General features: G+C 34.6%; 1 protein-coding gene across 1 annotated transcript; it reads right to left on the bottom strand.

Annotated features, from left to right (window-relative positions):
• Positions 1-993: 993 nt before the first annotated feature.
• LOC123545406 (elongation of very long chain fatty acids protein 7-like) lies at positions 994-21,819 on the bottom strand. Its single transcript, XM_045331730.2, has 7 exons — positions 21,680-21,819; positions 9,058-9,245; positions 6,378-6,458; positions 4,521-4,577; positions 3,946-4,051; positions 3,034-3,170; positions 994-2,651 (listed from the first exon to the last, which is right to left on the bottom strand). The coding sequence occupies exons 1-7, from the start codon at positions 21,735-21,737 to the stop codon at positions 2,334-2,336; spliced, it is 945 nt and encodes a 314-aa protein (XP_045187665.1). The 5' UTR covers positions 21,738-21,819; the 3' UTR covers positions 994-2,333.
• Positions 21,820-22,179: the final 360 nt, after the last annotated feature.

The following is a 22,179-nucleotide window of genomic DNA, read 5'->3' as shown; positions in this document are numbered from 1 at the left end:
GATTCTACCTCGCTGCCTGACTTCCTGGCAGCTGCCTTAGGTATGTCAATGGTTTTGCCTGCTGCTAGGTGCCAACCGGCAGCTGGTTTGTGTTAGGACAAGGGTTTTACCCTCCCGCCCGCTTGCATTTGGCTTATACAATACAATACAATACAATATTTCTTTATTTGCATCAGGTTACATGTGCAACAACAGACAATGTTAGGTTTATGGTTCCAGCAGCTAGATTGTGGTAAGACAGTTGTTCTACCCAGCTGCTCGCTACTAGCTAGTTTGTGGTAAGACATTGGTTCTACCCAGCTACTCGCGAGAAGCTGAGTTGAGGTAAGACTGGTTCTACCCAGCTGCCCGCCAGTAGCTGGTTTGTGGTAAGACGGTGGTTCTACCCAGCTGCTCGCTACTAGCTAGTTTGTGGTAAGACATTGGTTCTACCCAGCTACTCGCGAGAAGCTGGGTTGAGGTAAGACTGGTTCTACCCAGCTGCCCGCCAGTAGCTGGTTTGTGGTAAGACAGTGGTTCTACCCAGCTGCTCGCAAGTAGCTGGTTTGTGGTAGGACAGTGGTTCTACCAAGCTACTCGCGAGAAGCTGGGTTGAGGTAAAACTGGTTCTACCCAGCTGCCTGCCAGTAGCTGGTTTGTGGTAAGAAAGTGGTTCTACCCAGCTGCTCGCCAGTAGCTGGTTTGTGGTAAGACAGTGGTTCTACCCAGCTGCTCGCCAGTAGCTGGTTTGTGGTAAGACAGTGGTTCTGCCAAGCTGGTTGTGGTAAAACAGTGTTTCTACTTAGCTACTTACCAGTAACTGGTTTGTGGTAAGACAGTGGTTCTACTCAGCTACTCGCCAGTAGCTGGTTTGTGGTAAGACAGTGGTTATACCCAGCTACTCGCCAGTAGCTGGTCTGTGGTAAGACGGTGGTTCTACTCTCTCTCTGTCTCTGTCTGTCTGTGTCTCTCTCTCTCTCTCTCTCTCTCTCTAACAAAAAGGCAAACACAATGTATATATAAATATGCTTTATTTCAACCAGATAAAAAGTTAATATCTTAAATATTTTAATGAAACTGGCAAGATAATTATTTAACATTCACAACTGCATAAATTGTTCTAGAACTCGGAATCCGACAAACTGTTCACTTACGAATCTAATTATTATGTAACAATGAATTGCAGCACATGGTTTCCTTAAAGTAATACGTTACATTTGCAACGATAACAAAACTCATGTAAAATCGCTAATTTTAATTTCCAAACCAATGCTTCAAATACATATAAAAGATGTGTGCTGTCTAAATCAAGGAATTAGTGTTTTACCTACCATGAATGTCTTGCACTATGTACAATAATTTGAAATAAGGCGTCTCAAGAAGTTGATATACTGAATATAATGATACATGTAAATTAAGAAAGCTATCCTAACAAAACCGCGCTAAGGTGATCTGGGAGCATTGGACCCCAGACAGATCGTCTACTCATAAACTATATGACGGGCAAATTTCTTCCGACTGTACTTTTTTGCCATTATAAATTCCAAATATGTGGGAAAATATATCCGTTTCCGAGCAGCAGCACGTTGTACCCAAGATCACTTTTTACTGGTGATTAAAGTGGCATTATGCGCATCTTACTGCACATAGTGTGCTTTTTGGTGAATGTTTTATAAAAGCAATTTTCGGTTGCTGTGCATTTAAATGTGTTAAATTAACGATAATGCCGAAAAAGTATTTGAAGTTGATGCTTTAGAAATAAAGAAATAGGACTAATAAAATAATAATACTTTTCTCAATCTTCTTCGCAGTGATCTCCCTTACCTATAGATAGAGATTTCTGAAGTTAAAGGGAAGCAACCCCTGCGTGAAGTTTGACTTTTCTAAAGACTGCCCCAGTCAAAATAATTATAGGTTATTAGCTTTGTATCGGGAATATGCACGAGTTCTTCAGCGGAAATATTGCGCGACTTTAGGAGTGCAATATTCTTTCGCTGAAGAACGAGTGCATATTTCCCGATGCAAAGATAATAACCTTTTTATTACATACTCATCTACACGAATAAATATTGTGTAAATATCATAAATATGTTCAATGGCCTGAATAGGATTGACAATACTGAACTAAATAGAAAAAATAGTGCAACAACACACACTGAATAACGTCACGCACCCGATATGAAATTCAAGCGTCGGTGTATGGAAAAATATTTACGTTTCCGGTACCACCGCAACTTAACGGGGAATAGAAACGAGTATGTAATAAGAAAGTTATATTACGTATTATGTATATACGAATCAACATATTGACTTTAAAGACAGGCATGACTATGAATGGAAAATCATATGAACCGCTATGAAACATGCGCATTTACGTGTTTTCTTCGTTCAACGAGACTCTTCTCAAAGCCATTCGCAACGTGTTCATGGTAGTATCCGTTGGTGACCGCATGGCCGTTGGCAAGGTGGCCATTTTGTGCATCGTTGTTCTTGGATTCTGCAGTCTTTGCTGCAGTTCCTTTATTTTGTTTGTATGTCTTTACATAAAAGTTAAGAAACAAGACGGCAACAAGTGTCGTAAATCCCTGAATAAAAGCAACGTATTTCCATGGATACGCACAATCTATAAACAACATCTGGGAGTTGTGAATCGTCACTATGAAAAACTGCGCCTGGAAAACAGAACATTCACTTTGACCCAGAGGCTTCAGTCAAAACAAGGGACAAGCAGCAAACAAACAATGCGTAAAATAATCGACACAGATTTGTCACCATAAGCTTGACAATTTAGTACTGTTAGTTGGAATGCGAAAAATCATGTGCTCAATTCGACAAACAAAGTTTATACGTTTGCCATTTTTACACGGTTAGTATTGAACGGTATAGTCCGTTCAGCCCCCTGTTTTTATTTGTTAATAGCAGTCGCGGTCGTATATGAAATATACACACAGGATCGAAAATGTAGGTAGTTTTCTGTTTTATAACTTAATAATATTCTTTGTTGCAAGCTGGTCTAAATCCAATAGTCTGGTACCCTGGACTTACTACACTTACCAGTTGAAATATTGTGACATATCTCTTCCACCACAGGTACTTCTGGAACCTGGGTCCCAGGGCAGCAGTCCCGTAGTAAAAATACATAACTACATGGACGCAGCAATTTACAAGACCATGGAAGGTACCAAAACCTCCTGTAAAGGATAACCAAAGTTAGTTTATTGTGAGCGAGGTCAACTTTTCTTTTAATTCTGTGAGGATAAAGTATTTGATTGGTTGATAAAAACTTATTAGATCGTTACCGCCTGTATACAGCGTAACTGATTATGCACAAATATTGGTAAAAATCAATATAGCTTTTTAATTTTATGGTACAACATCAAATGTCGAAATAGACTGAATTATATATGTCTTAAAAATGATATGCAAGATTATTTAATAGATTTAAACGACCGCGCAGATTAATTCTGTAAGATATGATTTGTTTTCATCTCAATCAATCTTGTGTAAATAGCATCCACCCTAACAACATCTCCAAACAGAAACGGCGCATTGAAATGTTAATTCAACCTTAAAAATAAACCTATCATGGCAACATGTCTCAACAAACAAATGTTGATTGCACTATATATATCAAACCAGGGTCATGATGTCAGAGTCAATGCGCTAGAACCATTACTTAACATCGCTAATAGATAGATATCTAGTTGAATTACACTAAAAAGAAATATTTGCCTACTACTTGCTCGATGTCTTTCAAAAGGTTGGATACTGAATTTCGTTTTGAATTTCTCAAATGGTCAATAATTTGTTTGCCATCTAGTTAACTACTTAATAATCTAACTTCTTCATTTTCAATTTTTATAACAAGACCATGAACATTGCTGTGTAACTGACCTTCCCGTTCTTACGCTTCCTTAGATTTCAGCAGTTCATGCGAAATGCAATAACACCGCAAAGTGAACATACCTGGGACGGCTTTTACACCCCACCACCAGAACATAGGTAGACATCCATGATGAAACACGTGCAGGAAAGTCACTTGGCCATTCTTCTTACGTAAAATGAAAAATACCTTCGAAATATACAAAAATAAATAATGTACATGTACAAACAGGTGAAGTTTTAATATTTGACAAATTTTACTTCATGTAACATCATAAATAATATTGTACTTTTTTTAAAGTCACTAATCATTGAAAATAACCTGTTTCTTACTGAGGAACTGTTCCAAAAGTTTATTAATACAATAAAGTAATATTTTTAAAACATAATTTTCATTATATGTATGATATTTTCAAACAAATACCAAACTTACTAGCAGAACATCAATGTATGCTATATATCGAAAACATCAATCTCTATTAAAATTGGGAAGGGAGGGTGGGGGGGGGGGCGGGATATAAGGTAAATTAATGCAGGTAAGTTACAATTAGTATCGGTATGTTTAGGAAGTGGGGAACGGACTGGGGCGGGGGGTAGGGGGGGGGGGAGCAGAGGGCATAAAAAATTCGCAAAAGTGTCAAAATGTAAAGTTGTTTTACTGTGTCTAGAAGTTCTACAAATTTTGCTATGAAGAACATCCACACTGCACCAGCCATCTGAAACAAAATAATTAGTTTTAAGTCCCATAAGTATGCCTTCTCAGACGCATGACACATTAATTCTCATAATATTTCTCTGGTATTTTCATTAATGGTAGAGTAAAAGAACACTACTTCTAATATTGTTTCTGTAATTTTGATAAATTTCATCAGAATATACGCTTTAAAAGATCAGTTAATATCTTTTAAAATACAATTATTGTCCTTGAGTGAGGTCGATATAAGCATCTATCACACGACTATATCGCCGGTCAATAGTTTGTGCTGTTGATCGGTCTATAATTTAACAATACCTTTTGCTTGGCTGACGTAAAAACTAGAAGAAAAGATTATGAAAATTTATTTACAACGTTAGGTAACAAGAGTATATAGCCATAGTGAAATACTGTCGTCGTTACAGTGTTTAGACATTTCAAATCAGTGTAGCAGTGAATAAGCAATCGATATTAGTATCGTTGTTACTGGTCGAATTTTCTTAGTATATTTTGATGTTTTAAAGGAATTAGTTTAGCAAATTCTACATTGTAGAAATAATTTAGATCTGAAGGTTCAGTGCCGCATTAAGTCATTGACAAACAAATCGTAAGTTACATTTTAGCATTTGCAGCGGATAAAAGTAAATACATGTATAATTCAATGCTAATGTAAGACTTGCAAGAAAGAGAAACTAAGCATTTCGAAACTACCCTCTCAAAATCTTTAGCTCACAATACAAATGAAGCGGAAAGTAACCTATAAATGAATGAACAAAATTTATTGATGTGATTCATATTTTCATTCGTGTGTGATTTATTTGCACGAACTCGTTATTTGAACCTGACATAACCCTGAATACTAGAAAAGCAGAATGTAACTGTAAATATATCTGTTTTTTTTTGTATTTGTTAATTACATGTGGCAGTTTCAAGATCGACGGAGAGTGCAAATTCGTCCGTTGTATTATAGGTGTTAATTAATTAAAGTCCTCTCCCTGTGAAGAATCGTAGACTAGTAGTAACATTTTCAAGAAAAAAAATGTAATGTAGTTTCAAAACAAAATCATTTTTTAATGGAGTACTTCGAATTTTTCACTGTTTTAAAGTCATCCCGCATTTACTTTGCTTTTCTTTAAAAAATCCGAGATCCGCCTTTCGAAATAAAATCCGTATATTTTAACTGAAAAATGTTTTCAGTAATATAGGTTTTTATCGAATTCAGCACTGCAAATATGATTTTTTTTCTAAATCACCCAGCTCATTTTCACAGAGCAAAATGACTGTATGCCGTAGGTCTATATCATCAAAAGTTAAACATATGCGTTAAAGGTCCATTACTAAGGGAAAGTGAGTTGGCAATTTTTTTCATAGCCAGTGCATAGACTTCTGCAAGACACTAAATAATGAAGATTGGCAGGTCAAAATTTACAGAAGGTCTTTGGAACTCAAAGAAATGTATGTGTATTATGTTGAAATTTCAATGAATCGACAGAATGACCCCCCAGGTCTTTTTAACTTTCTTCATACTTCATAGAAAAATAATTGTACATATACTGCGATTTATTTCGAATTTCTACATACCAACTTTCATTTTCCAATAAAGTGAAATAGTTTCTGTGCTTTTTAAAAGAAATTAAAATGTTCACTTTCCTTAGTATTGGACCTTAAGAACATTTCCAACAAGTTCTGTCAGAACCTCAAAGTTTTCAAAGCGTTTCATGTATTTTGAGATACGTGATATACTAATACATTTAGAGAAAATGAAACTATGGCAGGTAAATTGTAAACGGTACACGAAATGAATGTGTTATGACCTTATTACCCGAAGAGCCGTAGGTGAATTGGAGTAATCAACTGTTTGACAGCCTAATGAATAGTCGTACAGCCAGCCTCCCATCAGAAACTGAAACAGAAATATGTCTGTTACTAGCAGGTACCCGAATTTAAATCAGTTCAAAGAAACCATATACTAGGCAAAGATTTTTAACCTTCAGCCTGCTAAATTTCTAAAATGGACTAGTCCACATCTTTCAGTTAGAGCAATACCAATTATTATTCAAAGAATCGTTCACTGAAAATTTACTGACTGAATAACGAACAGTGCAGACTAAGATCAGCCTGCACGTTGGTCTGCACTGTCAGCGTGGGCTGAATCACTTGCCGCCATTAGGCTAAAGGTTAAATACTACATGCCAAGAACTTGTACTTGAACTTAAAATGCATTGTACATCCGACTAATTGAGATTTCCACACGTTCATGGGAATTGGATTTATTAGCGGTAAAAAGGGAGAAATTTTCATTTTTATAAATTTAAACATTTGTTCTTTAACGTTTGTCACATTGCTCATTTCTTCTTTTTGTTTTGCCCGCTGAGGTATTGTGTCCGCCCTGTGTCCGTGAAGCAAAATTTCACCGGCGGTCAATTAGTCTGTGAACTACACGAATGTGGTCTCCCAAACCCGAAACTAAAAAGAGCTAGGTTATATTGTCAAATCATAAGAACACATTTTTTAAAACTCTAGAGACCACATTTTTCTGGCAAGTCTTCATGAAAAATGGCCAGGATGTTGAGTATTATGAAATACCAGTTAAGGTTACAGTGTCGTTTGTGTTCTAAAACTTCAGCACTATGTCTATTCATAGAAAACAAACACTTTGGATGCCACGTTCTCTACTTGTTTGCATGAAACATGGAAAGAAAATGTTTTTATGTATAAAATCTACGTGAAATTTTCGATTTTTGAACATCTGAGTAAAAAAAAAACAGTGAATGAAGTATTGCCATGCAATACGAAGTCCACTACTTACGGTGGCACAGTGGTGACATGGATGTTTTTTTATATTAATACGTGCGCACGTAATAACTAATACGTGCGCACGTACTAGTACAAAAAACATCAACGCACATACTACAAAAAACATCTTCGTATGTATAAAGTAATACGTGCGCACGTACTAGTACAAAAAACATCATCGCACGTACTAGTATAAAAACATCTTCGTACGTATATAGTAATACGTGCTAACGTAATAACTAATACGTGCGCACGTACTAGTAGGCCTACAAAAAAACACCATCGCACGTACTAGTACGTGCGCACGTACTAGTTAAAAACATCTTCGTACGTATGAAGTAATACGTGCGCACGTAAAAGGTTTCACGTGCGCACGTATTAGTATAAAAACATCTACGCACGCATAAACTAATACGTGCGCACGTAAAACCTTTTACGTGCGCACGTATTACTTCATACGTAAGAAGATGTTTTTTTATACTAGTACGTACGTGCGCACGTACTAGTATGTGCGATGATGTTTTTGTACTAGTACGTGCGCACGTATTAGTTATTACGTGCACACGTATTACTTTTTGCGTACGAAGATTTTTTTTATACTAGTACGTGCGATGATGTTTTTTGTACTAGTACGTGCGCACGTATTAGTTATTACGTGCGCACATATTAATATAAAAAACATCTATGTAACTACTGGAAGGCAACTAATTTTCTCTACTGCAGCATAACATAACGATCTGATATCTGTCAATGATGTACTATATATACACAGTATGTTATAAAACAACATTTGGATTGAGTAAAGTTTGCATATACAAAACTCTACAATTCTTGACTATCAAGATAGAAAAGTATCTATTTTCAAGTTTGATAAAATTTTACTTTGAAAATGTTGGGTAAACATGAGAAAAAAGTAAGAAATCATCATATTACAGGGAAGTTACTCTGAAGAAAATATAACAACAACTCTTTTCATAGGGTCTATATGACAAATGAGCTTAGAGTAAAATATTTTTCAGACTGGACAGGAAAAGATCAATATTGATTTTTGACCCTCAAGTGTGGCATTGACCTTTGAGCTAGGGATCTGTGTATTACACACATTATGGGGAATATTTGTACCAAGTAATAATAAAATCCTTTTAAGAAGGATAGAGTTATGGACCGGACACTAAATTTCGGACGGACGGATGGACGGACGTTTCTACATATGGGTATTTATGTGGCTACTCTTTTGTTTTCTCTATTGTTCTTTTAGCCATGTAAAAGCTAAATAGCCACATAAAAGCCTTACTGAATGAATGACACCAAAGAAAAAGTACAGTTACCTATTGTTCCCATAGCCGCCTAAGTATGCAAATGTGGGCTCGGAATACCGGACAGACGGACGGACGGAAAAGCATAATCCTATAGCCCCCGAAACTAACAAAAAACGAAATTTGATAGTATACGTTAAGGCATCATTGAAATGATATCTAAAATTTTGTGAGAAGCAGTATTTACAATCATTTGGTGCTACGGTCGTGAAAATAGCAATACATCGCATTCGTTTTGAATAATAACACGATATGCAATGCTTGTAAAAATAATGGAAAACATTTATAATTATATATATGGATAAAATCCTTAAGTGGATTTGAATACCAGAATTTTAGAACATTTTATTGTAGCAAAGTACATATGTTACAGTTAAAAAAAATTCTTACCTGGTGGACTATATACGCACAAAATATCACCATAGAAAAGTTGTAGATGACTAGAACATATTGTAATTGCATCGGCTTTCTGTTTTCCATCCATTTTGGCCCGAAATATACAAATAACAGGTAGGCTATGATAAGTAGTGTAGGTTTTATTGGGTCGCTCATAAAAAGCCAATCTTTTACTCGAGGATCTGAAAACAGATTAAAATGAAAAGGTTCTGAATAATTTGAAATCAACAGGACGATTTTCCCCATATGCTGACATTTATTTTTGATATTTCCAGAAATATGATTGCTTTTTTTTCACCAACATTACCAACCGCATTTTAAAAAACTATCTACATGTTCCTATCTATATACTTGATATATTACAAAACATATATAATTGTATATGTGAACATAAGGAATCGTTCATTTGATATCCTGTTGGGAGGGCTGATGGAGCTGGGAATTTTATGAAACAAAATTCTGACTTTGGATTTGCTTAAACAAATCCCGGCTCCCAAATCACTGCAAAAAGTTCTGGCTTAATGTAAAATTAGAAATAAATGCTTTTACTTTGAAAGCAATATTAAAATTGCTTTTAAAATCAATGTTTTATACTTATATAGTGTATTATAACGTAAAATCAGTTCTTCATTATTAAAGGAGAATTTCATTTTAATCGACGTTTGCTGATGAAGGGAGGAAGATTGGTTTGAAAGTGTGATGTTATAATGTTCATAATAGTCTTAACTGTTTTTTTTAATTACAGATGAACTACAATCATTCAAACTTGACTTCCAACACTCTTTTTACCTCATCCCCACAACAACACAGCTAATTACACACGAAGGGAATAGTTACAACTATTTTCATGAATACTTGACCCCAACACTGAGTGTGGCTTACTTAATTCGTCCACAACCCCTCAAAAAACACAGCCATTTACATATAAGATTATCTACTGCCCCTGCATTTACAATACACTGAGTTTTACATGGACTTTCCATAATAACATTGAACTAGTTGCAAAAGAGCATCAGAGGCTAGTGGAAACTTTGACGTAACTGGAACAGAGCAATCATGTCATTTCCTTTATTCTATTCCTTCTTCTCTGCAAATGAGAGAACACCTCCATACATCCCATACGTAATTGGATACTTTTCACTGTAATGCAACGTTTCCAGAATGCTGCCTCTTTAAGCAGTGAATGTATAGTGCAGAAAATGATAAAAACATGGACAAAATAAAGCATCTAGACAACAAGCTCAAAACATACAAATAAAGGAAAATCGAGCAACAACGCATACGAAACAACACTGGTGTGTTTACATCAGTTAATTCGGCAAAAATTCTCAAACTCTATATCCCTTCCCTCTTCCAAGGTTATAGAACAGTATCCCGACATATGATGTAATGTCTTAAATTGGTAACTAAAGGTATGATATGTCAAACACAAAACTGCTCTTGTAAATATCTCTGGTCCTTTAATTCAATAAATATCGGAAAAGCAAATCTTGCTGAACATTAATTCGAACTTCGAACAAAGTTCAGTGATGTGATTAGTGACCAAATCGCTTATCAAATGAAAACAAGAACACTTTTGTACAATAAATCAATAATAAGTCCTGAAAAAAGTAAAACACTTACTAGACCAAGAGGCCAAGACTTGAGAAACACACCATAACAATGTAAACATGTTTGACCTAGTGATTTCATAGAAACAAATATTATGACCAATTTTCATTAAGATTGGAACAAAAATCTTGAGGGTAAACAAGTATTTTCTTTGATTTGACAAATTGACCTAGGTTTTGACCACACATGACCCAGATTCGTGCTTGTCAAAGATTCCATAAAAACAAACACTCGGACAAATTTTCAGGAAGAATAAAACAAAGTAACCTTTAGAGTGTATACAAGCTTTTCCTTTGATTTGACCTAGTGACCTAGTGTTTGGCCCTACGTGACCCACATTCGAATTCATCCAAATCTTTAAACATTAATATAAACATTTTGACCAAATTTCATGAAGACATGGTTATAAATGTGGCCTCTAAAGTGTTATCAAGCTTTTCCTTTGATTTGACTGGATGACCTAGTTTTTGACCCAACATGACCCAGATTCAAACCTGACCTAGAAGTCATCAAGACAAACATTGTGATCAAATTTCATAAATATCCAGTGTAAAATGCAGTCCCTTTTGCATACACAAGGTTTTTCTTTGATTTGACCTTGCGACCTATTTTTTGACCACAGATGACCAATATTCAAACTTGACCTAGATTTTATCAAGGCAGCCATCCTGGTTAAATTCTGTTGATATCCAGTGTTAATATCCAGTGTAAAATGCAGCCCCTATTGCATACAAAAGGCTTTTCTTTAATTTGACCGGGTGACCTAGTTTTTGACCCTAGATGACCCATATTATAACCTGACCTAGACTTCATTTAGACAAACATTTTGATCATATTTCGTAAAGATCCGATGTAAAATGCAGTCTCTATTGCATATGACCTAGTGACCTAGTTTTGACCCAAAATGACTCATATTCGAACATGACCTAGACTTTATCAAGGCAACTATATTAATTTAATTTCATGTAGTTCAATTGAAAAATACAGCCTCAATCGCATACATAAGGTTTTTCTTTGATTTGACCTAGTGACCTTGTTTTTAATCCCAGATAACCCATATTTGACCATGACCTAGATTTTATCAAGGCAGTAGTTCAGTTGAAAAATACAGCCTCTATCGCATACACAAGCTAAATGTTGACAGACGGCGGACGGCGGACATCGAGCGATCACAACAACTCACCTACGTGCAATGCATATTGTGCGGGTCTAGAGGGGTGTGTGTGTGTGTGTGTGTGTGTGTGTGTGTGTATGTGTGTGTGTGTGTGTGGGTGTGTGGTGAAGGGAGGGGGGAGGGGGGTCCGGGAGTCCCTCCGGAAAATCCTGAAAAAAGGAAACAAGCGAAGAAGGAAAGAAAATGTTTTTTTTCGAAAAGGCAACATTAGGACCGCACTCAAAGTGTATGTGGCTACTGCTTATAAACAATTGATTAAGACACCCCGGACGCAATTCATTTTTAATGTTAGTTATCTCAAAGAAAACAGAAAAGAGATTTACCTTCTAAGCAATACTGTAATTCTCATTAATGTTATCTCCCAAAATTTATACTATGGTACGAGTGAGCTCTATATAAAATGTGTAAGAGATTACTTTGGATGTATAGAATTTTTTTAGTATTCAAAGAAACAAAGATTACCTTAAAATCTTGCCAATACAGTGAGCTATAAAATGTGAATATGTATACTGATATAAATGCGTGACGATTTCTAAATGCTCTAGCCAGAATACAGGAAATGAAGCACTGAAGTGGGGAGGGGGGTGGGGGGATGCAAGCATGCCCCCGAACCCCCCTAGGTGGTCGGCTACTTTTCTATTTCAGCCTGTTCAACCGTTGAAAAACTTATTGACGACCATCTACTTGTAACACATGTTTGTCATAGTAAGGGTTCGGTTAGTCCAAATAATTTGACGTCAGAACTGATTCTGAGATATTTTCGTGATATGGCAGAATCCCTCTCTTTGGAGGAGAGATATTGACCTATGCAAACATTATCAAAATATCACGACTCACATACAGTTAGTTGGACTAGGGTTTGGTCGGACCCCCTCTAAGAAAATTGGCTGGATCAGCGCATGATATTGCTTAATAACATGCACACTTTCTATTGTTCGTATATTTTAATCTTATAGCCTGTTATACGGTCGCACGGTATTAAATATTTAGACAGATACTGTAATTTTCCGTTCAGCTTCAGAAACAATATAGTACTTCAAATTATCTTTGTGTTATATCGACAATTAGAAAAAGATCCGCCTGTTTAAAAATACTTAGAAATATGCATGTATAAAGATAGTTTATTACATTATGATGATAAAGAATAGTGGTGTGTTTAAGTTTTACTCAATTTCAATTTTCATATTCTTTTTCTCTTGTATATTCTATCAATAAACCATTCTTACATGTATATTACAGGTAACTATATTCGAACAATTGTTGTTTATATTTTAGTTCTATTGAAATTAGCTTTCATAAGACAACTACGTTCCTCAGAAGTATGAATTCGGTATCGGTTTTATAATTTTATTATTTGTGTCGTGTGATTGTTATTATTTTCTAAAGAATTATATAGATCTTTTATAGGACAAATCTGTATAGTTCCTCAAGAATAAAAAACAGGTTATTCTAGTGAAAAGCATTTATCAATAAATTGATACCGAAAAGTAAATATTATTTGGTTGATTTCATGTAGGTCAATAGAACTCATTTATTCATGTTATCGTATTATAGTCTTCATTGTTTCCAATTATTTTGTAGATGCAGTTATCGTATGTCAAACAAAAAATTATTGATACAAATTATATCACTTATACATGGCGTAACAGTTGTTACTTTTTCGTGTTTGGATTTAAACTAAATAACTTATAGATCTTATGCAGTTAATAAATTTTGAGTATCAAATTGTTCAATGTCATAGAACTTTATTCACAGCTTCAAATGAGATCATAATTTCATTATGGGTTTTTGGAGTACTTGAGAGTGAATTATTATATATATGACGGCAACTTATTAAGGCAGTGTCACAGACAAACACGTACTTGACAAAAAAGAATATTATAATTTTGTCAAAAAATAATTTAAATTTTAATGATAAATTAAGTTATATACTTTGATGCAAGTTACAAACTAAGAAAATTTCATGGTCTACCCTGGCACCCTTGATTACTATAAGAAATAATCGCATGAATATCGTCAATAACCATGGGATTGGACGATTAGACATGCTAAACATTTACCTTCAAGCCAGTGTCCTTATGATAGTGATGAATGTATTAAAAACTCTAACAAAAACAACTAATTACTAGAACTTAAAATGAACATGTAAAGATATCCTTATTGCTATAGTATTCGAAGGTTATTACTCGCGATATAAGCAGTAACGTTAAAACTAATTGAAATAAGATTAAATTAAGAGCCTGGCAAAGATGATGCAGTCGAACAAGTGTAATACGGAAATCTAGGCGTGACTCACAAGTTAGCGTGCTTTACCTAGCTTAACAATATCGTAGTGATGGGAATTACCTGAACAAACTAGCGGAAAAGGTTTGTTTGGAGTAAGTGATCGGGGTAACACCGGTACAATCTAGGTTACTTGGGACTTCATAGAATTTGGGAAACGGGCAGTCTTCCGGCTTGTTGGGCAAGACACCAAGTCACAAACTTGTGTCCAAGACATTATCTGAATGGAAATTTATTCTGAGACCGGCCATGACGCGAGTTTATTTGATATCGCACAGTTATTCCTTTACACTTAGAAAACGTCACTCAATTTATGGTCCATAGTACATTCTTGTTAAGATTCAAAGCATTTTAACGCTACTAAATTTGTCAAAGAAATTTATATACTCTTGTTCTGAACATACTCTGTTCTGTCATGTCATTTATAAACATTCCCGTGTAACAAGCAGTATGGTCGTTTATTGTAACTTATCTATAAAAAAAATTAGCTGTTTTTACTTTTTAAGTTACATACCTATCACACTATGTACGGATAATCTGATTTTTCAGTGACCGTGAACTTGATGAACACTGGCTTTATTTAACGATACAATTTGTTATCTATATATTTTGGATAATGTGTTGGTTGATAGTTCATTATACCTGTGTTTTTGGTTATGACGGCAAGGAAAATTTCATGCTAAAACGAGCACATTACTGTACACATGTATGTGGTCTTGTTATATAATAGAAAGGTTGTCTTGAAATTCGCGAACATTGTTGATTTCACTTAAGGGTTATGAAAAGAATACATATGTTGTTTAGCTATAGTTACGAAAATACTGTCTATTATTATAAACATTCATTGAATGTTATGAGACTGTGATTTACGTTATTTAATCGTGTAATTCTTAGACTCATTGTGTACATGAAATGCATTGTTTATAATCTTATTAGAGGAAGACCAATTACCTGTTTTGTGATCGATTTACGTTTAAATGTATAACATTTGATATAACAGTAGAAACGTTACAATAAAGTTAGTAGTTATAACAATTTTATTCACGCGGTATATAATTAGTTTTTCAATTTAGGAAGACCAGGCAGAATCGAAAGTAGATGTATTCATTCCACGGAATGTCTTTATTTTCTTAATTTTTTTGTCAAAAAAATTTCCTATAATTATTTCGCAAAGTACATAAGTTTATTTGTTAGTAGTTTTTATCTTTCGTTGTAAGTTTTGTCCATTTTGAAGTTTTGATTTGGCTATTTAAATATGACTTTATCTGCCCTTGTTGTTTTATAGATCTAGTAAAATGTCACAGCCTGTCATGATTATGATTTAGTTATTGGTTATTGAACCTTTCGGTAGACTATCACATCTAATACTAAGAGACAGCACTGTTCTTTAGTTTTATAAATTTACAATATTAGTTAGTCATATCATTGAAATGTTTAGCTGACATATTAAAACTATAATATATAAATCTTATCGTTTTTAAACCAAGATCGCGCTAGGTATATTTGTATATACTGATATTCTGTCTAGTACAACTGAGCCTCGACTCGTAATAATATCCACAATATTTTGATCCGTTTCGAAACTTTTATCGGTTTATGAAGCCTTTGCCATTTAAAAATAATTTACGCATAGTGTTCTATATGTATATACTACTTGTGTACAGTTTTGTATGAAAAGTTTTGTTTGCTCGCTGTAAATAGTTCTTATTACAGAATTTACGATCACAATAAGATGTCCATGCGATATCGAAACTTTAATTCCATTTTTGGCAGTATTGTTTTGAAGACACTTTTATTTATATGTTGATCAAGTTTCTTATAATTATATCACTATTGTTTTAGTCGATCAAAATAGTACTTGTTAACTGTTATTGTTGACTGTTTCAGTACATATTTTACTTTTATAAAGTAGAAACTTAACACTATTGAATGAGTGATATGCATAAATGTTTATTGTGTTTATTCTTATCTATCATCTTCATGCAATACTGTGAGTAGACTACCGATATACACACTTTTATAAATGATATAGTTCGCGTATCATATATACTGTACATAGGTGCTAAGCACGTGATGCTCATTGAATATTCATAGTTATTCTGATAGCCTGTCTGGCCTTAATTCCATAAATTTACAACACATACAATTACAATAAGTAATGTACAAATTAAAATTAACAGCTTTAACTGTAAAATGGGATAAAGTATGATTTACGCATGATATGGTTAATTTAAAAGGCATAAGTCTACAGTGTGTAATATCCTGTTTAGTCGTCGTTCAAGTTATACACAGCACAGTTAATTAGCGTACACTTGCGTTGGTAAAATGTTGAAATACTACGCATTTAAAGATCGTCCATACTACTTAATGAAACTCATATTATTTTACTATTGTACATGTTCATGATATTACTAGAACACTAAAATATCTGATTTATGGCGCGATCCGAACAAATTATTTAAACGCACATCAAAAATATAAATCATGTAAACTATAAAAGATATAACAGAGTATTTATTTGATCAGTCTATGTGTAACACATCTAAAAAGAAACTTTTCTTCTCACAAAACATCTCATTTACTTTATCATCACTATTCGTTCATCACCAATTTGATGGCACCTATTTCACCTCCAAATCTTCGCAAGAAACAATGTTACTCAATTTAATCTTACTCATTTCTTCTCTTTTATGCTTTTTCTCTAGGATGAACACGCACAATTTTCATTTTCATTGCTGGATCTCTTCATGTAACTTGCAACGACTATGTTCTCTCATATTGGTTATTTTCAAATTCCTGTGCCTACTGTCAACTATAACATGAGATCGATTAAGCAGTCTTCCTTAACCAAAATGAGAGTTTTTCGTATTCACTTCATGTTTAGATTTCTTATTTTACAAATCTTATTATTTATATCCGCCTACATCACCTATGTCCCTGTTTGCATTAGACTGTGTATTTATGACAACGACTTGACTTTCAAAACAATATCTTTACCTATTCACCGCCGTTTACATCCACCTGGTAAGAATCAACATTTAAATGTTATCTTTTCGCTCTGTCTTGTCTGTTCAATCATATTGCTTTTTGCCTTTGTTCAATTCTGGAACATTTCTGCTATCATCCTCCTGTCAGGTGATGTCCACAAAAACCCAGGACCTGTATCCAGTAACTATAGTACGTCACCTACATCATCTGTCTCATCTGATAGTGAATATATTGATCTTTCTAGGAACCTTTCTTTTGTTCACTACAACGTTCAGAGTTTGTTTCCAAAACTCGACACGCTCTACACCGAACTGAAGGATTTTGACATCCTCTCTTTCTCAGAAACTTGGCTTGGCCCACATATTCCAACTTCTGATCTAATTCTTCACTCGTTTGCAAATCCCGAAAGAAAAGATCGCACAGACAACTATGGTGGAGTGATACTTTATGTTAAAGAATATATTCATTATAAAAGGCGCCATGATCTTGAAATTAATGGTACTGAATGTATCTGGATTGAAATTGTACTTTCCAACAAGCATATTCTATTTGGACTTTTTTACAGACCACCTAATACTGACCCTGTTCATCACGCCTTGATTGTCGATTCTATGCATCTAGCTATTGATACGGGGATTGAAAATATTTTAATTATGGGCGATTTTAACTTGAACGTAATGAATACTGCTGCCTTGAGAAAAGTTCATGATATTATGTTCTCAATTGTCTCTGCATCAGGTTATAGATTCGCCTACGCATTATACTGAGTCATCTACCTCCATAATCGACCTCATTTTCACCTCAAGCAAACACCTTATCCATTCTAGTGGTGTTGGCGATCCTTTTCTTCCTCAAGATGTACGTTACCATTGTCCTATCTATTGCTTATTCAACTTAAAAAAGCCAAAGAGGCTATGTTTTATCGTCACGTTTGGATTTTTGAAAAGGGGAATTATGGTCTTCTCAGACAATTAGCCTCAGAAAACTGAGTGGGAATCTAAGAAAGATGATGATATTAATGTTTATGCTAACAATATAACGAGTGAAATTACAGACATAGCAAAACAATGTATTCCAAATAGAAAAGTTCTAATACGAGAAAATGAACCACCTTGGTTTAAAAATGAATTGCGATTGCTTATTAGAAAAAGAAAAAGCAAAGCACACCAATTCGCCATTTCACTGGGAAAGATTTCGAAATTTGAGAAACCAAATTACCTCTAAAATTCGCGAGGCAAAAAAACAGCACATTGACAACCTAGCCGCAAAGTTAAAACAAGAAAATCGGAACACTAAGAGTTGGTGGACCTGTCTTAAATCCTTCATTAAACCTTCTTCATCAGTCTCTATACCCCCACTTTCCTCTGGCGATAACATTATATTCAATGACACTGATAAGGCAAATCTCTTAAATGACTTTTTCGTTGCCCAGACTCGAATTGATGAAAGACGAGCCCCCATTCTCCCTGATTTGCCTGATATTTCTGATCAAACTCTGGATGACATTACTATTACTCCCAGCGAGGTGGAATTGGTACTAAAGTCACTTCCTCTAGGGAAAGCAGCTGGTCCAGACGGAATTAACAATCGTATACTTCGTGAACTTTCACATGAACTGAGTAGTCCTCTCAGCTCTCTCTTCAACTATTCAATTCAGATCTCTCAGGTTCTTGACACATGGAAGGAAGCAATGTTTCTCCTCTTTTCAAATCTGGCGACCCTTCCTTAGTTAGTAACTATCGCCCTATATCCCTTATCAGTTATGTCAATAAAGTATTTGAAAGAATTGTATTCAAACAGACTTTCAACTTTCTTCGAGAACATGATATTCTTACTCCTTTGCAATCCGGTTTTGTTCCTGGTGACTCTACTGTCAACCAACTAACATATATCTATAACTTATTTGCACAGGCTATTGACTCGGTAAAGAGGTCAGAGCTGTATTTTGTGATATAAGTAAGGCCTTCGATCGTGTCTGGCACAAAGGACTTATTTTCAAACTGAATTCTGTAGGTATTTCCGGACGTGTTTCTTCTTGGTTCTCTTCTTACCTTAATAATAGAAAACAAAGGGTTGTTCTTCTGGTTGTAAATCGTCTGAAAAGTTCATTACAGCTGGTGTTCCACAAGGGTCAATTCTCGGGCCTTTACTTTTTCTTATATATATAAACGATATAGTACTAGATATCCAAGCGAATATTAGGCTCTTCGCTGATGATACTAACCTTTTCATTGTAGTAGAAGATCCTATCACTGCTTCAACTATTTTAAACTCGGACCTGCAGAATATAACTTCATGGGCAGAAAAATGGTTGGTAAAATTCAATCCTTCGAAAACTGAATCCTTACTGATATCACGTAAAACTCACAGAAATATTAATCATCAGCCAATCAGAATGCAAGGCGTACAAATAAACGAAGTCCGTAATCATAAACACTTGGGTATCAGTCTCTCGCATGATCTGCGGTGGTCCACACACATTGAATACATTAAAAGTAAGGCCTGGAAAAGAATCAATATTATGAAAAAACTAAAATTTCAGCTTGATAGAAAATCACTTGAAGTCATATATATATCTTTTATACGACCAATTCTAGAGTATGGAGATGTATTATTTGATAACTGTACACAGAATGAAAAACGAGAGCTTGAGCAAATTCAACAGGAAGCGGCAAGAATAATTACTGGAACAACAAAACTTGTATCCATTGATAAACTCATGACAGAGGTTGGTTTAGAATCTTTGGAAAAACGGCGATACAAACACAAACTTATTCTTTTCTTTAAAATGAAAAACAATCTTACCCCACAGTATCTTTCAGATCTTGTCCCTTCGTCAGTTGGCAGTGAGCATCGCTATCCACTCAGGAATGCAAACGACACGCAAAACATTCTCACACATACTGACTTTTATTACAAATCATTTTTGCCTTCAGTTATCAGAGACTTCAATGCGCTCCACTTCAGACACAAAATGCTCCAACGGTTGCATCATTCAAGCGAATGCTAAATAACGACCTACCAAATGTCCCCAGCTTCTTCTTTTCTGGTGACCGTAAACTGCAGATCCTTCACACAAGATTACGCACTCACTGCAGCTCTCTTTCCTCTGATTTATTTGTGAAAAATATTATCGACTCTCCCTTGTGTGACTGCGGGGAAATAGAAAATTCTTACCACTATTTCCTAATTTGTCCAGAATACATAGATCTCCGACCTGAACTACTTACTACGATTTCCCAACATTGTAATCCTCTTATTAATGTTATCTTAAACGGTGATATTTCACTATCTCTCGATTCCAATATAACAATTTTTAATGCCGTTCAAAAATTCATTAGAGAAACAAAACGATTTTAGCAATAGCTAGTTAATGTAATGTTGCATAAAATACAATTGCATCTATATATGTATACACGTCATATCTAAAACATTATCATTATCTAAACATGTTGATTATTTGATTGATTCAGCTATTTTCTTCACACTTTATCCTTATCGTTCATCCGTTTATCCTTTTTTCTTTTACGTGTTTAAGTTTTTTACAACTCTAAATTTAGTTTGGTGTTTAACTTACATTTTACACTTACCATTTAAATCAGTATCAAATATTTCTTTAAATGAGTTTTGCTTGTTATTTCATATCAAGTGTTTCTGAATTCTACTTTTCAAATTCATTGCTATATGTCTGAATATGTTTTCATATTTAAACTTTTATTGTACTTTACAAAAGCACTTTTTGGTTTATTGAAATGTGTCATCTTTTCATGTATTATATATAATACTGTAGTAACTGGTAATTAATTGTGCCATGAATAAACATGTAATTTTATGTAATAAGGAGAGGACAACTGTAAGCTAATATAGCTTTCTGTCCAATTCCTGGAATGTTGTATTGTAAATATTTCATGCATTTCGGAATAAAAATATGTTTAAACTAAACAAAAAAGGTATTCATAAAATGTAAAAAAAAGGTCAAAAGGCGGCATATTATCACACCAAGTAAACTGCTGCAGTGACCGTACTTAAAGGAAACGCACAATTATTATTTGGCCTTAGAATCTTATCATTAAAAAGGTCAATAACGACACTATTTATTCATGTTCTCGTGGTATTACGTAAGTCCTTCACTTTGTTTTCCAATTTATTTATAAGATGCAGCATATCGTATTCTAACAATGCAATCATCATTATTGATACAACATGTACATATTTCTATTATTTACATTACAGAAACAGCTTGTTACTTTCTCGTGCTTTTCAGGATTTAATAATATCAACAATACACTTGCATAAATAAGATCTTACGCAAGTTAAATACAATAATTTTAGAGTATCAAATATGGTTCAATGTCACTGAACTTTATTTGCACAGCTTCAAATAGCCATCATACATCTTCATAGTCAGTCGCGTTAGTATATACATGCTAAACATTTTACGCGTCAAGCTCCAGTTGTCTTCATTATGATAGTAGATACATTTACTAAAAAACAAAAACAAAAAACAACCTAATTAACTAAGTAACTAAATCATTGAAACAGTTGTAAAGGATGACTTACCTATATCATGACAAAGATATTCATGAAAGTTAATTACTCGCGATATTAAGTCCGTCATCTTGTTTGAAAACTAATTTGATATTAAGATTAAATTAAGATGGCCTTGGCAACAGATGAATGCAGACGATCAAGTCAGCTATACGGTATCAAGGGTCGACTCACAAGTTATCGTGCTTTTACCCTACTTATATTTATATCTGCTTAGTAGATGTGGAAATACACTGACAATCTAGCGAGAAAAGGTTTGTTTGGAGTAAGGGGGTGGGGTGGGGGTAAGCCACACGGGTACAATCTAGGTCATGTGGCGACTTTCATAGTTTATTTGTGGGGGAAAAAAAGAGCGCAGATGCCCTTTCCGGCATTGTTTTAGGGGCAGTCAGACACCATAGTAGAACCATCAAACTTTTGCAAGACAGATTGATCCTGACATGGCAGAATAAATTACTGAGAATCAGCGACATCAATGACGCGATGTTTTATTTATAGATGATCGCGTTATA

Source organism: Mercenaria mercenaria, chromosome 1 (genome assembly GCF_021730395.1).
Source record: "Mercenaria mercenaria strain notata chromosome 1, MADL_Memer_1, whole genome shotgun sequence".
Classification (NCBI taxonomy): Eukaryota; Metazoa; Mollusca; class Bivalvia; order Venerida; family Veneridae; genus Mercenaria; species Mercenaria mercenaria.
The sequence above is the reverse complement of the archived record's forward strand: the minus strand, read 5'-3'. Positions and strand labels throughout refer to the sequence as shown.